Source organism: Rhodamnia argentea, chromosome 1 (assembly GCF_020921035.1).
Source record: "Rhodamnia argentea isolate NSW1041297 chromosome 1, ASM2092103v1, whole genome shotgun sequence".
Taxonomy (NCBI): domain Eukaryota; kingdom Viridiplantae; phylum Streptophyta; class Magnoliopsida; order Myrtales; family Myrtaceae; genus Rhodamnia; species Rhodamnia argentea.
The window spans coordinates 24,844,602-24,864,711 of record NC_063150.1 but is presented as its reverse complement, the minus strand read 5'-3'; the positions used below and the strand labels follow the sequence as shown (position 1 = coordinate 24,864,711).

The 20,110-nt window shown below is 42.2% G+C and overlaps 1 protein-coding gene and 1 long non-coding RNA gene across 2 annotated transcripts in view; one reads left to right on the top strand and one right to left on the bottom strand.

Annotated features, from left to right (window-relative positions):
- Positions 1–14,185, bottom strand: part of LOC125313785 — a 28,966-nt gene extending 14,781 nt beyond the window's left edge. The window contains exon 1 of the long non-coding RNA XR_007197398.1: positions 14,086–14,185. This is a non-coding gene — a long non-coding RNA (uncharacterized LOC125313785). The remainder of the gene's footprint in view (positions 1–14,085) is intronic.
- The window catches only part of LOC115728660 (disease resistance protein L6-like), a 344,958-nt gene that overhangs the window by 320,190 nt on the left and 4,658 nt on the right, over positions 1–20,110 (top strand). The window contains exon 7 of the mRNA XM_048273365.1: positions 14,441–15,159. Coding sequence (XP_048129322.1) covers positions 14,441–15,159 — 719 coding nt within the window. The remainder of the gene's footprint in view (positions 1–14,440; positions 15,160–20,110) is intronic.

The window sequence follows — 20,110 nt, the reverse complement described above, 5'->3', positions numbered from 1 at the left end:
TAGTGTCAAATCCCCAAAGTTCATCATGACATGATTTTCTCGAGACAATCTTTTCTTCTTGCGGCATTTAATGATAGATTTCATCCCCGATTTTCCTTCCGAATTCGAATCGCCGCGACGATTCGATGCGGACAATCACTAGCGGGAAATCCGCCACTCGCGTCATTATGGTTACTTATACACTTCACCAACCATGATATACCTCTTCGTCTCGATAACCACCCACTAATTTTACTGCCTTGATCATCCGAAGATTGTGGGTTTAGCATCGTGGGGTGAACTGTTCTTTGGCCTTTATTGATAAATAGCATCACTCGTCTGGGATAGGTCTTTATCCCAACCTTTTGCCTTACATCCTTAGAGCAAATTTCTCAAAGCCATAATGAAGTGTACGTTATCTTCGTCGGCCTCATCTCCTCCCTACGCACTTCATCCGTGAGTTTTCGGTTATTTGGAAGGAGATCATCTCCCTTCTAAGTTACACCTATACCATGCTTGTGGTGAAACCCCGGGCTCTCGAGAAACCGAACGCCCCGCTTAACCGCTTCGCACCCCAAAATCTCTCCTCCGACCATCCGTTCCGGTTGGACTATGAAGAGCTCATTACGCTCTTCGACTATGGGCTGGAGAAGTTTCGCCGAAATCGGGCGACCATATCCCAGCACGATCTCACAAAGCATGAAGTCTGGTGCAAGATCGAAGAAATCGAGAACGGCGAGGTGGTGTACAAGGAGCTCTGCAACGTCCAAGAAGCCCTCCATGCCTCTTATGCTAGCGTCCTCCAACTTCGGAACATTGTTTCCAACCGCCTGACTACCGGCCAGCGACACCTGCGAAGACTTCCCAAGGATTCCAAGCAGCGGGAATACGAACCGGCCGAGGCTTGCGAGACCCGGTCCTTGGCTTCCATTGAGGCCTCTTCGGAGGGTCTCAAGACCATGCTGGATTCCACCAATGATCTTATGTAGGCTCGGAAGGAGCACCTTCAGTGGCTAGAGAGCGAGAAGGATAAGCTGGAGGCGGCCATGGAGGAGCTAGCCGAAGCCTACCACCGTGTGAGGGAGGAGAACGTTAAGGCGTAGGACCGACCGCAGGGCTTCGTCGTCCGTTTCAAGGAGCACTTCCGGTGAAGGTCCGCTGAGATGAGCGGGATAGAAAGAGAGAGAGAGAGAGAGAGAGAGAGATAGAGAAAGAGAGGGAAAGAGAGAGAGAGAAAGGGAGAGAACAAAGGAATGTACGAGGGTTTCAATGAATGAAATGAGTTTTCTTACTCCTTACCTCCCGACTTTTCTCGCATCTCCCACATCGATGGGTAGAACCTTTTTAAATATTTCCCATTGATTGATCGTTGTAGTTCTCTTCCATCGATTTCCATAATTCGATATGCGTTTCCTAGGAGAACATCTATTATCAAGTATGGTCCTTCCCACTTTGATGACCACTTGCCAAACTTCTCGCCGTCGAGGTTCATAGGCAAAATAGTTTTCCATACCAAATCTCCCACGTCGAAACACTTAGCTCTTACATGTTTGATGTAAGCTTTGGCAACCCTCCGTTTCTGAGCCATTAACTTTTCCAAGGCCGTGGCTCAATTTTCTCCCAACTCATCAATGTTGGCATACATCATCTCATCGTATTGTTCTTTAGCCATGCCATCTTGGAGCTTCACCCTTAATGATTGCACAGTAATTTCTAAAGGTAACACAGCTTCTTGTCCATACGTTAGCATATATAAGAAGTAACTCCAGTGCTTGATCTTTTGGACGTACGATAAGCCCATAGCAATGTCGAAAGCAGTGAGTCCCACTCCCTTGGGTTATCCTCCAAATGCTTTTTAATCACTCCAATGATTATTTTATTAGAAGCTTCCGCTTGGCCAATAGCTTGGGCATAATAGGGCGTTGAATGGATCATCTTGATACCCCTAGACTTAGCAAAATCCAGTATTTCTTGCCGCGTGAAGACCGTCCCTTGGTCAACAGTGATAGTCTCGGGAATACCAAATCGATGAATAATTTGCTCTTCGATAAACTCCCCGACTGTTTTTTGTGTCACACTTTTGTATGACGCCGCTTCGACCCACTTTGTGAAATAATCTGTAGCCACTAAAATGAAACTATGCTTCTTCGACGAGGGAGGATAATTTTTCCTATCATATCCATCGTCCATCCCCGAAAAGGCCATGGCTTGATAATTGGGTTCATTAACGCGGCCGGCACTTGCTGGATTGGTCCATGTCTTTGGCATGATTGACACCTTTTAGCATAGTCAATGCAGTCTTGAGTGATTGTTGGCCAAAAATATCCATGTCGCCTTAATAACCACTTCGTTTTTAATCCAACTTGATGTGCCTCGCAGATCCCTTCATGGACTTCCGTCATGGCTAGCATCGCTTCCTCTTGTCCTAAGAACTTAAGAAGCAATCCGTCGATTGTTTTTCGATACAACTCAATATCAATCAACAGATATTTCGGGGCTTTTCTCTTGAAATCCTTACCGCCAAAACCCGGGCTCTTCAAGTAGTTTACCAAAGGGGTTCTCCAATCTTGTTGGTCGTGGGTTTGTCTTAAACTTTCAGCTTTCTCATTCTCAATCATCATTACCCGCGCATATATCGACGGTAAAGTCCTTACTTGGGTAATGATATGATCCGCTAGCTCCTTCGATATACGATATCCCGATGCCATCCGAGCCAATTCGTTGGCTTCTGAATTTTCGCTCCTCTTGACATGGATTAGTTCGTGCTCGGTGAATTTCGACAACAATTCTTTTGCCGGATGGTAATGTCCAATGATGTTTTCATTCGAACATTGATACTCACCACTTAGTTGTTTGATCACCAGCTGGGAATCGCCCTTCATTTTAATTGACCCGACCCCCATGTCAATTAAAACATTCAATCTCACGATTAGGGCTTCATATTCGGCTTGGTTATTCGAGCATTCGAAGTCAAGTCCGAATATGAGCTTTGTTTTCTATCGAAATGGGGATAGAATCATAATTCCTGTACTCGTTGAACCGGACGTCACCGACCCATCGAAATATAATATCCAAGGTGCAATACCAAGATAATTTTCATCATCCTCAATTTTTAAACCCGATGGGTATTCAGTAATAAAATCAGATATTGCCTGCCCTTTTACTGTTTTGAGCGGCACATAAATCAAATCGATTTCTATCGTAGTAAACACCCATTTTGCAATCCAGCCTCTAATGATTGGCCTGGACAACATGTACTTAATCACGTATGTTTTGCAAATTACATGTACCATAGTCGGTAACATATAATGTCGTAATTTCGTACAGGCGTAGTATAGTGACAAACATAGTTTTTCGATGGACGTGTATCTTGTCTCGGCATCATTGAGCATCCTACTTAGGTAGTACACAGTCTGTTCTTTACCTTCATCGTTTTCTTGAGCCAGCATACTCCCTATCGTTGTATTAGCAGCCGACAAGTACAATTTCAATGGCCGTCTAGCTTTCGGTGGCATCAAACTCGGTGGCTTGATAAGATACTCTTTTAACTTGTCGAAAGCCACTTGATGCTTTTCTTCCCGGACAAACTCTTGTTCATTCTTCAATTTGAGCAACGGGGAGAAAACTTCGATTTTTCCTAACAAGTTAGCTATAAAACGCCACAAGAAATTTAACTTCCAAATTAGCATTTGCAGCTGTTTTTTTAGTAACAGGAGCTGGTAATTCTAAAATAGCTTTGGCCTTGTTCATGTCTATTTTTATACCTCTTCGATGGACCGAAAAACCTAGGAAATTGCATGTTCTTATCCCGAAAGCACATTTCAAAGGATTCATCTTTAACTTAAATTTGCGCATTCTCTCAAAAGCTTGCTCTAGGTGGTCCAGATGACTTACCTGGTTCGTCTTGACGATGACATCGTCGATGTAGACCTCCATGAATTCCCCAATCATGTCGTGGAAAATGTAATTCATTGCTCTTTGATATGTAGCACCGGCGTTCTTTAATCCGAAAGGCATGACGACCTATTCGAATGTGCCAATGGCCCCGGGGCATCTCAAGGCTGTCTTGTGAACATTCTCTGCTGCTATAAATACCCGATTATACCTGGAATGTCTGTCCATGAGGAATATTACTTCATTGTTAGAGGCCGAGTCGATCAACATATTGACCATGGGCATTTGGTACTCATCTTTTGGGGTGGTCGCATTGAGGTCGCGGAAGTCGACGCATACTCGGAGTTTACCATTCTGTTTCTTAACGGGCACAACATTTGACAGTCATTTGACATACCTTGCTGATCTTATGAATCCGGCAGAAAGGAGACGCTCAATTTCCTCCTTAATTTTAAGAATCACTTCTGAAGCGAACCTTCTAGCAGCCTGTTGGTGTGGTTGAAATCCCCTCTTAATTGGCAATCAATGCTCGACTACGCTTCTCGAAAGGTCGGGCATCTCATGGTAATTCTAGGGGAAACAGTCCTTATATTTCTTCAACGGGTTTACCATTTGAATTTTGTATTGCTGATCGAGCAATCGGTTGATATAAGTAAGTTGTGGGCATGCCTCATCTCCGAGATTAACTTCTTCCAGCGGGTCTTGAGCTTGGATTACTTTGTCGTCTTCCTTAATTGGGGATTCTTTGAAATCTACAATATCATCAGCAAGCTTGCTAGCTTGATCATTCCGCTCGACCATGTAGGCCGCATACCTCTTAGCGAGGTTTTGTACAAATGACCGAGTTTCCATCCGAAAACCGGTTGATTGGTTCTCCCGGTTCCTTCCTTGGGACCCACTCGATGTTTCTCTTGTCGAAACGGCAGAATGTAATATCCCTTGGATCCGTCTCGGGCGGTTTAGATACGCGAAGGCAATCATCTAGCATAACTTTGTCCCGACCGGATATACGGGTCCAAGTAACACAAATCATGGGATTCGCCTTAACATACTCCACCTTGTCCCCATTCCGTAATGCCAGCATTTGGTGAAGTGTTGATGGGATACATTGGTTCCCATGTATCCAATCTCGTCCTAAAAGCAAGTTATAAGACCCGTTAGCGTTCACGACACAAAAGGACATCCTCGGCGTTTTAGAACCGACGGTCAGGTCGCCGACATATACTCCCTTTACTTTAGTAATCTCGCCAAGTGAAATCGATAACCGTATATTCGACGGAATTATCTCGTCATCATTCCTTCCTATTTTCTTGAAGAAGCGGTATGGAATGAGATTTAGTGTTGATCCCCCATCTACCAGCACTTTCATTACCGGTCGCCCGTTGATTTTGGCATTTATGTTGAGCGACCTCAAATGATTTGAGACATCTTCCATCGATTTTCTGAATTCCATGGTTTCTTTATCGTTGAAGCAAAAGTGAGCCCCTTCCTTCTCTTGTGCCATTTCTTCGTTGTCGCCGTCAACCGAGGTCGACTCAAGTCGAAACTCGTGTGGCAATCTAACTTGTACCATACAAGAGCTTAGAGGGGATACTGACTTGCTAACAGGGGTTTTAAATCGGGATTTAGACGCAGATGATTTTTGTGGCTTGGCACCTTTGTTATCTTTTTCCCGAGTTGGCTGTGTCTCTTTCGATCGTCGCCGACAAACCAGATTTCTTGCCCTCCCGGGCTTGGTGTGGCTCGGGGCTGTTGGCATTAACTCACGGCCGATCGGGATCTCTTGTTGCCGTAGTATGCGAACCATATTCCTTCTTTGCACCATTCTTTTCTGAGTTCAGGTCATGATTTTCTCCTTCTCCTAGTCCTCCATTACCTCGTACCACAATCCCTCTATAGCATTGCTCGGTATCTTAAGAGTTCGTCGACGATGTGGCTCATGGGGGTTTCGTCGAAAGTCTCTGTCGAACACTTTTTCCCACTCGTAAGGGATTCCTTCTTGAGGATATGTGGGTGATGGACCATAGCTTATGTAATAATCGAACTTGCCACTTGGCTCACCTAAAGTACCAATTGTAGGGTCCCCTTCATCATATCTCCGCTTGAATGACCTAGAAGCTCCTTGATGATTAAAACTTCTCCGAGGCCTGGTACTTTCGATCCGAAGAGGTGTCTTGTCTCTCCGACTAATTCGATTGCTCCTTTGGTACCCTCCCTTAGGTGTACTCTTGTTTCCCAATTTTCGTCTACAATGAGCGCAAAAACTTAGAGACTTATGCCCCTCATTTGATCGCTTTAAAGAAACCATTCTAGTCATTACTAGAAAAGGATCAGTATCCACATCCATCGGGGACTTCCCTTTGTCCTCGGCGAATTTGATCTTCCCTTATCGAATTGCTTCTTGAATATTCTTTTTGAGGACTAAACAATCCGAGGTATTATGGCTCCACGAATGGTGCCATTTGTAGTACTTCTTCCCCGCTAATTCCTCTTTGGATGATATCTTCACGTCCTTCGTTAGCTTGATTTGTCCGTCGGCCAACAATATGTCAAAAATTTCTTCCGTCCGGCTTGCATCGAATGAATAGTACACTGTCTCTTTTGCTTTAGCCATTATAATTGACTTTTCTTTCATCCTTGCTGGCTTCATTGCTTGGCAAGTGTACGGTTTGTAGATGGTTAACTGGGTGACGGCCACTTCGACAGGATCCATTAATTCTTCGTCGAAATCAGGCGGCTAGACAAAACTTATATCTCCCTTCCGGGTATGCTTCTTGTCTTTTTCCTTGAGCGGACTCTCATGATTTGCTGCCATCGTGGACAATTCGAATAGATTGCCGCATGGATGCCCAACCATCCTATCTCGTATTTCGAATTTCAACTCGTTGAAGGCGAATTCTGCGAACGTTTTTTCAGGTAAAGGAACTAAGCACTTGTTCCTAGCCCGTTTAAACCTTGCAATAAACCGGTCGATAGTCTCATTTGTCATTTACTTCATTTTCGACAAATCAGCTATTGGCAAATTCGACACCGCTCTTTGGAACCGGCCATGAAACAAACGTTCCATCTCGCTCCCATGTCGCACCAAATTGGGTGGTAGCGCGGTATACCATGTAAAGGCTGTCTTTGACAAAGATAATGGAAAGAGCCTTAATTTCAGGTGATCCGCATGTGTAGCATCTCCACATAGTGCTAGAAAACGATTGATATGTTCATATATAGACTGATCATCCTCACCGGTAAAAAGTGTGAACTCATGTATTTTAAATCCTCTCGGATACGAGATCGTATCCATCCAATCTGGGTATGATTTTCGGTAGACATTAGCTCAGTATCCTACCATTGGGTTAATGTATACGGGCACCGGTCAAACACCGTCTGATGGTACTGCGGTTGATATGGCATTTGATATCCAGGTTGTAGTGCATGATACATGGGTTGCATAACAGGTTGAAACATAGACTCGATACCCGGTGGTTATAGAGCTTGATTCATCTACCGATACCTAGGTCGTATGGTTTGATGTCCAAACTAGCCCGGGCCCCCGACACGGGAAAATTGGTCCCGCCCCCTGGCTTGCCATTGCCCCCTAAAGGGTATTGTCCCCCGATTTTTGATGATCAAGGGTACCGGTTGTTCGTTGACAGGGACGGGGTTATGTTGGGCAGCAACCTTCCGACGAGCGACATTCTCATTTTGTCGAACAGGGTGTCCCGAAAACATACCTGTGTCTATGAGTATATCCCGTCGAATAGGATGTCTAGGGAACATACCCGTGTCCGCATTTAGCGACGGTCCAGGTTTGTTCACCGGCAACACCTCCCCTCGTTGCGGGATCCGCGCAGGTGCCAAAGGTTGAGTATTTTGTCCAACGGGCCCTACGTTCGGCGGTGTTGTTACTGGTAACATGTCATTCGCTGTTGGTACGAAGCCATTCCCCCCTTGGACATAAGGAGGGTTGACCGTAATCCCGTGCTATCTTGTAGCGCATTCGTGATATGTGTTGATGATTAACGGCCCGACGACCTCAATCATTCGTCGAACCATGTGATCGCCGAACTCCTTCTGGACTTCTTCAATGGTGCGTCTTATCGAAGTTAACATGACGGGCGTTATTTCCGGATTTCTCCTTGGCTCCTCGACGTTCTATCGAGATACTTTGGCATCTTCTACTGGGACCTGATGGGCCGTAGATGACTCCACCCGTTGCATCTCTTCTAGGGATTCGTCTCCAACACCGTCTAAGTTAATACGTCCTCTTGTGCGCGGCATAGCACCTCTCTCGAACCGATACCGAGTGTCCCACCAGGAGTGCCAAAAAAGATTGTTGCTCGTCGAAATCCTTCGACAGGGCTTTCTTAATTATGGGTTTTAGGCCTAAAATGACTTTAGCCCAAAAAGGGGTTGATAACGCGAGAATCTTTTATCGAACTTAATCCGTTCGTTTTTCGAAAAGGAGTTCTGAGTCGATTTTGGACAGAGAGTGTCAAATGCAAGAAATGTCTTTATTAACACAAAAGGCGTGTTACGTACTTTCAATAACCTCGATAGCCCAATACGTGCAACGAGAGAAGTATGTAGCAAATTTCGACACGATTCCGGAATTAAATCAACGGGATTGGGCAGAGATGTAGGACACAATGCTGAAATTCAATCAACAAGACTTGACGAGGAATTGTAGGACACAATACGGAAATTGAATCGATAGTACCGGACAAGATGGACGAAGGGCTCAACACCGGAATTGAATCGACGGTATCGAACCTAGTGAGCGGACGTCGAAATTTAATCGACGACACCCGACTCTGGATATGAAACTCACCGGAATTGAATCGACGATGAGAATCTAGAGAGCTATGGCGAGGCTAGACTAAAGATAGGTATTTTTGTGTTTGTTGTTGTGTGTCGTGTGTTTGCTACTACGGGGTATTCATAAGCGTACTTCCTTGATAGCTGTCAAGTGGTTTCTTCATTTGGCTCCACGCTTTATCCTTTTCCATAAGCCACGTGGATGATGGTTTCCTAGTTTTCGCGCCTTTTCTTTTTACCTCATGGGGATTACCGCTAATCTTTTGGTAACCGCTCCGATCGTGGCTCTTCTCCGCGCGCTTTTTTTGTTCTGGAAGGAAATGGCGCTAGAATTTACCCCGACACGTAGCGCCTTTTTGATCGATACGTACCTTGCTCCAGTGTTCCTTCTTGTAGCTGATTGTCGCCCCTTCACGTGCTTGTCACGAGCCCTCTTGGATTGTTTTAAGTGTCAACACTTTTACACTATCAAAATATAAAAAATGTCTCAGTATCCTTGAGTCACCTAAGGTGATCAAATCTAATGACGGAGTCATGGAGGCTGGATTCAAAATAGTTAAACACATGTTCAAATTCAATTCCAACGTCAACCTAAACTCCAAATAATGACTAGCGTATTGAGATTTTTTTTTCATATTTGAACGCGTCAAATGAATAGCAGTGTATTGGTACTTTATTCTGAACTCGGTTTCCAACAGACTAATGGTCTCGTAATGTCTGCAAGTCCTTGGCTGTTAGTGATCGGCGAATCTTCGTGCTAAGATGTTCTTTTCCTAATCGTAGTCTATGAGCTTGGAGTCTAGTGCTAATACATTTTAAAGAATCATTCGATGTGGCATCTTCATTTTTGAGATGCCTGACAATGTTGACATGTGCCTACCACCGCGATTAAATTACTGGTAAAAAAAAAAAAGTATCGGAAGCATCCGTGAAATTGCTGATGAACCTATAATACGAATTAATTAAATGCTGGAAAAACACAAAACGACGCCATCATTTAGCTGTACATTGGAAGACAATGGATAGCGTGGACTGGGAAAGTCAAATTATCTTGAAATGGTAAATGTTGGTAACTGGGAAATCGGAACGTTGTTAATAATCTACTAACAATTTACCGTGGTAAAATAGTTATTCTTTCGGAAGTTACAAAGGTTAACCTGTTTTACTAGAAAATTATGTAGGCAACTCGTAATATACTAGCGGAAAATCATACCTTACTTGTAAAAGAAAACTAGTATTCATAATCTACAAGAATATAGCAGCTTGGTAAATTGGTACTTACACTAGTATGTTATTGACAAATAAAAATGGCTACTTGCAAAATCGAAACAATGTCAATAAACTACTAGGAATTTATAGTGGTAAAATAATTATTTTGTCCGTAAGTAATTGAGACCGCTAGTAAAGCATGTAAGCATTTGTAATCTATTGGCTAGCCGAATGATATGAAATGCGCAAGATTTCAAAGCGCAACTGTCCCATCCATTGAGTAGCTATGGTTAATTTTTTTATCCGATCCGTCCAGACCAGAACTACTCATTTTAAAAAGAAAACTCTTCACTGTGCCATGTTTAATGAAAACACATTCTCATTCTCCCTAAAGATTTAGATCTCCTACTGGGGTGAAATTTATTGTCTCGAGATCTACGAAGAGTCGAACCTCTCTTTTTTAAAATGAAAACTCTGCACCGTCAAATGCCAACGCATTCCCATTCTAGCCTTGATATTTAAAACTCCTAAAGTTGTTAAAAATAAAAAAAAAAGGTGCATCGTCAACTTTGACAGGTTGGACGAACACAAAAAAAACAAAGACTGACAGGCTGGAGCGATGTTGCAATAAATGTTTTTTATTGACCCAATTCTACGAAACTGGCCCACGAGTCTCTCCATCATTAGCCAATCCTGGCTTCTAAGTTTAATGACCTACGGTGGTCTGCATTTGTAATTCTGGCTTCCAAACTTATTCGTCTCTGGCTGCCACTGGTTTTGCTGCTGTACTGTCCAATATTTTCTTGAAGAGAAGATCAAGCGAGATCAATGGTGTCGAGTGCAAATCAAGTCAGATCAATGGAGGAGAGCGCAAAAAAACAACGCATCTGTAAAGATGATGGAATAGCAGGGGGTGCTTCTGGTGCTCACTCTTCAACAGAAGATCATGGAACGGCTAATTCATCAGGATATGACTTTGAAGTATTCTTGAGCTTCAGAGGACCAGATACTCGAGCCACTTTTACCGACCACCTTTACACTAGTCTTAAAGATGCAGGGATCCATGTATTTAAGGATGACGAAGACCTCCGCAAAGGGGAAGAGTTTGCCCCAGAACTTCTCCAAGCAATTAAGCAGTCGAAGATCTTAGTACCTATCTTTTCGAAAGATTATGCCACTAGTGTATGGTGTCTCAAGGAGGTAGTCCAAATGGTCGAGTGCAAGAAAAATGGGGGACAAAAGATTATGCCCATTTTCTATGATGTGGCGCCTGCAGAGGTTCGGTACCAAACTGAGAATTATGGAAAGGCCTTTCTTTTACATGACGTCAAGAAGCGATATGACCAAACGACCATCGGAGAGTGGAAGGCTGCTCTCAGCGCAGTTGGGGAAATAAACGGATGCGACCTGCAAAGCATGTCCAACAGGTAACTGCTATTAGCATTCCATCTCATGTGCCTTCTATAGTTAAACTCAATGCATTTCAATTGGTTTCTTTTCTAGTCTTGTGTTAGCCTTGTTGAAACTGAATTGTATGCAAGTTGAATTTATACCGCAAAATCACACTAAATAATGGCACAATCCTAGTTTTGTCCCATTTGTTCATTCCCAGCAACATTTTTTGTCATTTCAGGTCATTCATTAACCCTAAATTCCACCACTATTTAATCAAAATGGAATAAATCATTGAAGAACTCATTTAGAATATGTCTGTAGTTTTCAATGTGTTCTCGTCAGAAGATAGTTTGTTTCCACTTAGCTTTCTAACTCATTGCCCTTTTGACCTCCAACATACACTAGGCGAGAAGGTGAATTCGTGAAAACATTCACACGAAAGGTTTTCCATGAGTTGAAAAAGGCTTCTCTGGCAGTATCAGACTACTTGGTCAGTGTCGACAACCATGTGGATGCAATCATTGAAAAGATAAGTGGTCCTGATGAAACACGCATTATAGGAATCCACGGGATGGGTGGCATCGGAAAGACGACTATTGCCAAAATAATCTTCAATAAGTTTTCACATGATTTTGAGAATTGTTGCTTTCTTCGCGATATTCGAGAAACATCAAAAAATAATGGCATTCAATGCGTGCAGAAGCAGCTCATCTCTAGCATCCTTAAAACGGAATGCATGGATATAAAGGACATTGATGAAGGAACTCAAACAATTAAAAACAGGTTATCCAACAAAAGAGTTCTCCTTGTTCTCGATGATGTAGAAGAAGAGAATCATATTGATGCACTTGTATGTAAGCGTGGTTGGTTAGGCAAAGGGAGCAAAATTATTATTACTACTAGAAGGATAGATGTCCTCCGTGTTCCGGAAGTGGACCGGTGGCATGAGCTTACAGGCATGGATCGAGATCAATCTCTTCAGCTTTTTAGCAAACACGCCTTCAGAAGAGATTCTCCTTTAAACGAGTATATCAAGCAATCCTACAGGGCGATAGACATTGCTGGAGGTCTTCCGCTCGCTCTTGAGGTCATTGGTTCACTTTTATGTCACACTAAAAGGGAAATGTGGGATGCCACATTGAAGATGCTAGAAAGTGTTCCTCATGATAAAATTCAGAGTAAACTGAAAATAAGCTATGATGCATTAAATTTTCGGCAGCAGCATATGTTCCTCGACATAGCTTGTCATTTCATTGGATATGACAAAGACATTATTGTTTATTTCTGGATCGAATCAGATTTTTTTCCAGAAGTGGCTATGGAAGTTTTGCGTAACATGTCTTTGATAAAGATTAATGAGGATAATACGGTGTCGATGCATGATCAACTCGTAGATCTCGGAAGGGAAATGGTTCGTCAAAAAAGTGACACAAATATAAAGAAGCAAAGTAGGGTGTGGGATCCTAAGGTAGGGTTGGATTTGCTGAGGAAACATAAGGTAAAATCCCCTCCCCCCCAAATATAAATTCCAGTATTTATGAATTTTTTTATAAAAATATGCCGGTTACTTATTGTATTGTCCAGCACCACCACGACTTCCTCAACCTTTATTTTTGCTCTTTTAAGATTACACGAATGATAGTATTGAACTCAACGCCTTATATAGGAACTTGAATAATTGTGTTTCCCTTCAACTTTTTTGTTCTTAAATTTTGTCCTTTGGACAGGGAAAAAAAGATGTTGAAGCTATTCGTCTAAAGTTGGACCATCAACTGCGGTATCGTTTTACCTATGAGGACTTTGAGAGCCTATCAAATCTAAGGTTCCTTGAAGTGATCGGTTCGATGAGAAATTTTCATGCGGAAGAGAGGCTTCTTTGGCACAAATCGCCATCAAATGTTTTCCCAGCTAAGGAGAATTCAGATCTCCTTCCACAATTACGATGGCTTTCATGGTGTGATATTCCCCTAGCACTTAACATTGCAAATTTCTTCATGGAGGATGTGGTCATTCTTAATTTATCTAAGAGTGGAATTACGCATGATTGGGAGGGATGGAGCCACATGAAAGTATGTCATATGCTAGACAACACTTATTATTTCGTCTTGTTATATTCAAAAGTAATATTTGTATGATTTTTCTGTTATAGGCAATGAAGAATTTGAAAGTTTTGAATTTGTCCACTTGTTTGTATCTTCGGAGGCTGCCAAACGAGCTGGGTAGAGATCTTGCAAGCCTTGAATACCTATCTCCGGAATACCGTATATCGTTGGAGAGGCTTCCGGATTCGATTGGAAATTTGGAATCGCTGATTGAGTTGGATATATCCGGGACGAGGGTCAAAGAACTGCCTAGTTCCATTGGAAAGTTGAGAAATATGAAAAAATTGAAGATGCATAAGAGTTGCGCAAGTGAAATACCCGATGCCCTTTGGACGATTGAAACGCTCGAAGAAATAGAATTCTCCAAAAGAACTGGTTACTTGGGTTTCCATGTGAACATTGACAATTGCATCTATAAGAATCAATCCCTGAGGATCTTGAGATTGGATGGTATGGACATACAGGCACTACCGAGGCTCCCTGAAAGTCTTACGGAATTGAAACTGTTTAGGATGAGCATGTACAAGTTTCCAGATCTCTCAAACCTCGCTAATCTAAAGGAACTGGATATGCGGTTTGGCTCACGTTGTGGGCCTCTGGAAGAATATCCGATACCATGGTGGATGGGGACCTTGAGCAAACTGGAGACTCTGCGCCTGAGCTCTCATTTTGTGACCACCTCACCAATAGACCTTACCCTCCCTCCTCATCTCAAGTCGCTTCGCCTTGAGTGCCCTAATCTGCGTCGCCTCCCGGGGCTTCCCTCAGGTTTATCCTCCTTACGTTTGTCCGATTGCTCCTCACTTTGCTCGATGGAAGATCTATCAAAGTTGGAGAACCTATTATCTCTCCAGATTAATCACGCTGCCATTGAAGAGATCCAAGGCCTTGGTTGTTTGGAGAACCTACGATATTTGGAGCTTGAGGGCCTTGAACATGTAAAGATACTACCTGATCTAAGCAATTTAAACAAACTAAGGAGTCTTAAAGTATATAAATGCGGTAGTTTGGTTGAGATTCAGGGCGAACTCCCACAGTTTTTGGATAAATTGCATATTTCTTTATGTCATTCTTTACAGAATTTGCCCAATCTGTCAAGCTTGATGGGTAAGCAAGAGGTTATTATACGGTGTTGCATTAACTTAAATGTGGAGGCAATTCTTGGATTTGCTCAGGTGAATCCACGAGATTTGCAGCTTTCTGGCTTTGGCCAGCTGCAGACCCTACCTGATCTAAGTAATTCAAGCGAGCTAAGAGGTCTGGAGGTATACGACTGTTGTAATCTGGTTGAGATTCTAGGCGAACTGCCCCAATCTTTGGAAAAATTGAAGATTTCTTCCTGTGAATCTTTACGGAAGTTGCCTGATTTGTCCAGCTTGAAGGAACTGCAAGAGGTTGTCATAGAAGGTTGCACAAAATTAAAGGGGGAGGCAATTCTCGGTTCTGCTCGGAGAAGTCAGGCAAATTGGTGGGAGAACCTACGATATTTGCGGATTTGTGGCATTGAACAGTTGGAGATACTACCCGATCTAAGTAATTTAAACAAACTAAGATGTCTTCATGTACAATCTTGTGATAATCTGGTTGAGATTCAAGGCGAATTACCAAAGTCTTTGGAAGTATTGGAGATTTCTTCCTGTATAAATATACAGAAGTTGTCTGATCTATCAAGCTTGAATGGATTGCGAACGGTTAAAATATATCGTTGCTTTGGATTAAATGTGGAGGCTATTTCTTTGCTTTGCTCGGAGAAGTCAGTCAAATTTGTGGGAGAAGACAGATGGATGTGACAAGATGCCTAATCTGAATCTGAATATCAGGGAGAAGACGAGGAATAAGTGCATGTAGTTCTTGAAAGCTTTCTTGATCCACGACCACAAATAGTTTCCTTGTGTTCAAACTTTAAACGAATTGAGGTAACTTACTTCATCCGACAACCAATGTTTTCCCTTTTCTGCAATCGAATTCCTTCACGGATATGAACAGTGAAGTTTTGCATGCACTTTTTAATTACCTTTCCCCAGGTTGATGACTGAAAATCTAATGAAGATAATGAAATTCTGATACCTTCGTACAACCAGAAGGTTGTTAATTATGTACAAATATTCCTTCTCTTTTCCTAGTTTGGTTTGGGTTTCTTAGCTATATTCTGTTCGGATGGTTTCTCCTTGCTTGTATGTTTCCCAGCTGGAGGTATGCATGTCGATTGCATCGTTTTTATTTGATTAGTGACAAGTCATTGGAGATCATCGATCGATTTGCCGCTTCACATATTTCGAAGTTGGTACCGTCTGCTTCGCACTGGAGATAACTTCTTTATGCTGTACAATTGGATGGAATGTGTGCTGGAAGGTCATATAACTATGCTTCTCATCCTGGAACTTTACAGGAAAGCTGCGCTTCTTATTGGGATTGGCAAATTTTAGGGAGAAGTTACAAAATGAAGAAAGAGGGATTGCACTTGGGTAGCGGCATCAATATTTGGTGCATCCAAGCTTCCATCTGTGACAGGATAGGGAGAACTATTTAGCTTCTCCAAGGTATCACAAATCATCTTATTGTTGAGACTAAAATTCGGTATTATCAGTGCACAGGGCATATGATAAGTCTCACTTGGGGTCTGAAATCATGTAAATCGCCCATCGTGTGATCTCAATTATTGCCTCCATTTTCTAGAAATGATTATTCCTAGGTGGTTATCTATAATAAAAGCCCTTCCATTCACCTCAAGTTATGCTAGATGACTCTTTTAGGTTTAAAGAATAACAAGAAGCGCTAAGGGAGATCTCAAACGACTGGCTTTTTGCCGGTTTCTAATTTTGCTTGAGAGGAATGAAAGTTCAAGAAACTTACAAAAATCTTTCTGTGCAGGGAACTATGGCTAATTGGACAGCTGCATAGATGGAGACCGGAGAAAGGCAGATGATAGATGAAACTTGATGCTGACCATATTCCCTCTCACAATCTTGAGCTGGTAAACACTGTATTCATCTGACTTGTGTTTCTTTTTTCTTTTTCATTCATAGTGTGCCCATAAGAATTATTATTACATTTCATCTAAATGTGTGTTCTCTTCACTGTTACGCAATAGAACTTGATTATCAGTACCCAGATGCTCTTTCACGAGGAAAGACTCGAAGGGGTTGTCTAGACTGGGAGAAAACATGTGCGCTCAAAGAGGTGCTCGAGGTAGTCTTAGTCGCTCCTGCCAAAACCCGTTCATGGACCTCTTGATGTGAAAAATCGTGTTCAAGGTAGTCTTAGTCATGAGTATTGAGTATGATAGGCACACGCGACACAAGAAACACGAATTGTCGGAATTCATGGAAACAGATGACGACCTTGTCTGGACTTCGCTCCAAGATGGCTTGATTTAACTGTTAATCTGCATCATTTCAGGCCAGGAAACAGTTGAAGCGCTTGGTTGTTCCGAGAAGTCTTTTATGTGCCAATGAGCCAATAGTAGAACATAAGGTCACTGACTGAAAAGTGATCTCCCTTGAAAATCCTTGTTTCACCTTATAAAACCGGTTAATTGCTTGACCGTGCAAATCTTGGATTTCCAGAATTCACACGCATCTACCAATTTTGTGAAGTTCAACACGAGTTCAACCCCCCAAAAAAGGGGGAAAAAGCAAGGGGAAAAAAAAAACAGCGTGATTATGCTATGGTTATAGCTCAGCTCAGCATCCACACATCCTTAATACTTTTTATGAAGTCTAGTCGACAAAGCCACGGACCCAAAATTAGATTGACGGTAAACTTGGGAGCGCATACATTCAATAGGTATCACGGGATTGGATTTACAAGGATGATACATTAAACTTCACGCTATTCACATTCCCAATGAATATCAGAAGAGATCCTATGCATCTTGTGATGGACATGGAAATAGATCGATGGAATGCATTTTGTGAGCAAACTTCATCCAGTACTTATTAAGTACGTTGATTTTCTGGTAATATGAAAACCTTGGGCAAGAATCCAAACAGCCTCCTAAGTGCAGGATTCTTGTTTTAATTTTGCCCATAAAGTAAAAAGGACGTGTATCAGTAATTAAATGTGAAGTCAAAAAGGAGAGTGAAGGGCCAAATCTCTAGAACTAGATGTGAACGGTTCCAGGTTCCGTACAAATTCCACCCGAAATCTAGAACCTAACCATCGGAACATGTTCCTCATTTTTTGGAATCAGTAACCTACCCTATCACATGTTCCAGGGTCGGTTGCAAGGTCATACAGGTTCTACTTGTATTCTTGATTGAGCAATTGTAGTGAATAATCACCTTTAATTACAACCATTTGCCGCTACAATCTATTTATCACAACTCATATTTAGACACACAAATAAATATAAAATATTAATAAAATAAAAATCTTAATCATAAATATGTCGAAACTGGAAGCTCAAATTAATGGTTCCAGATTACATATTCATCATTGGACGCCATTGAATGCCCCAAGATCGTACGAAGAGATATATAGAAAAAAAAAACACAAAAATCTTTTATAGGTTCCATGTTTCACCTATCTAGAACCTAGAACTTACTCGTCGAAACAAGTTTCCCAATTTTTGAAACCCGTAACCCATCCCGTATACATTGAAACCCGAAATCGGTACGGGTTCCCCTCCATATCCTGCGAGAGAACTGGATCAAACAGTGTCATCGAGAAAAAGAAATCGCTCCAGAAAAACAAAATCCAATCTCCATAACTTTCCTATACAGAATCAAATGGCGCGAAATCGCCCAGGGGAGATAAGAGAGATCGATTGCAACCCCTGTCCCCATTGCTCATATTCAATCTCGATTCTGGTCTCGCAGGTTCGTGGATCAAAATCAAGGACAAGCGCAGCAATTCCAGTATTGTAAGCAGAAATTTCAATCATAAAGCATAAGCTCACCTTGACCAATTTCCCTGCATAATCAGGACACGCGCAGCAAAGCTCACCGAGCCAAAAATCGACACCTTCTCGTTCGCCTCTCTCTTGCCCCCATTCAAGCAGGCCCTAGTCCTCGTCACGATCCACCCCCATTGCCTGCAACTGTAACCCCTTGACACTCTAATGAAACTTACCATCCATTTGCCCGCGGCGGCGGTGGGCTGGCCACGGTGGCTGCCGGGGGCGAGACAATTTCTATATTTTAATTTTATAAAATAAATATTTTATGAATTGATCAAATTTATAAGTATTTAAATTATATGGATTGGGTATGGATCGTGTATGAGTTAGATCAGATATGGATCATAAAATTTGTATCGCATGAAAATGGATCAAAACGGGTTAAATAAATCTATATGGATCCGATCATATTCGATCCGATCCAAATCCAATCTGATCATCTGTTTGACACTTTTAACTTTTCGTTAATGTTCGGTTTATTTTACGGAAAATAAATGATTTGAAATATATTTTTTTAAATACGATCACTTATATTGTTTAAAAAAACAAATGAATACAAATTTCTTTCTGTCATCCGAGAAATATTGAGACATAAATTGTTGTTCATAAGGAATATATTTTTTATTTACTAATTATTTCAAATTACATATACCATCATTAAAAATATATATATTTGCCACGCTTTCTAAATTCTTGTGTTGAACAGGATGCATAATTTTTTTCTTCATTTTTGTAGTTAAATGTATTTATAGTATTTTGAGTTGAGTCATTTTGTTTAAAATTCACAAACTATTTATAATGCGATTTCATTTAGAATCGATAACTATCTTGAAGTTCATCATATTATCTTGTCAGGAACGCGAATAATTGAAGAGAAAAAATAAGGAAGAAAACAAGAATTTTTTGTGAGGGGAAAAACCCCTTTAGAATTAGAAAATTTGAAAAAAAAAATGAAAATAAAAAGCGAAAAACAATTTAAAACAAAATTACGAAAAAGGGCAAAACGCAAACCCTCCTCTGCTTCCTCCAGTTTCGGACATCTACTCTCACCATCCACTCCGATCGTCCTTCGGATTCCGATTCGGCCTCACTCTCTCTCTCTCTCTAGAAGAAGCAGCAACGACCTCGATCGGCCGGTCTCCGCCGTATCAGGTTTTCAGCACCGTCGTGGCACAACCCTCGAAGCGGCAGGCGTCGACCGACGAGGCTCTGTCCGACGGCTCCCGAGGAGGGCAGCAGCGGCTCAACCAGCCGGGCAACGAGTAGTAGGAGGAGGAGGAGGAGATCAAGCGAGATCGATGGAGGGGAGTACGAAAAGACGACGCATCTGCGAAAACGATGGAATAGCAAGAGGCGCTTCTGGTACCACCCACACTTCAACAGAAGGGGACGGAAGGGCTTCTTCATCAAGATGCGACTACGAAGTATTCTTGAGCTTCAGAGGACCAGATACTCGAGAAGCCTTTACCGACTTCCTTTACACGAGTCTGACAGATTCGGGAATCCGCGCATATAAGGATGACGAAGATCTCCGCAAGGGGGAAGAGTTTGGCCCAGAACTTCTCCAAGCAATTAAGCAGTCGAAGATCTCAATACCTATCTTTTCGAGAAATTATGCCTCTAGCGTGTGGTGTCTTAAGGAGGTAGTCCAAATGGTCGAGTGCAAGAAAACTGGGGGACAAAAGATCATACCCATTTTCTATGACGTGGCGCCTTCGGAGGTTCGACACCAAACCGGGGGCTATGGAGAGGCCTTTCAGTTGCATGACAGCAAGAAGCGGCATGACGAAAAGACTATGCAGGAGTGGAAGGATGCTCTCAG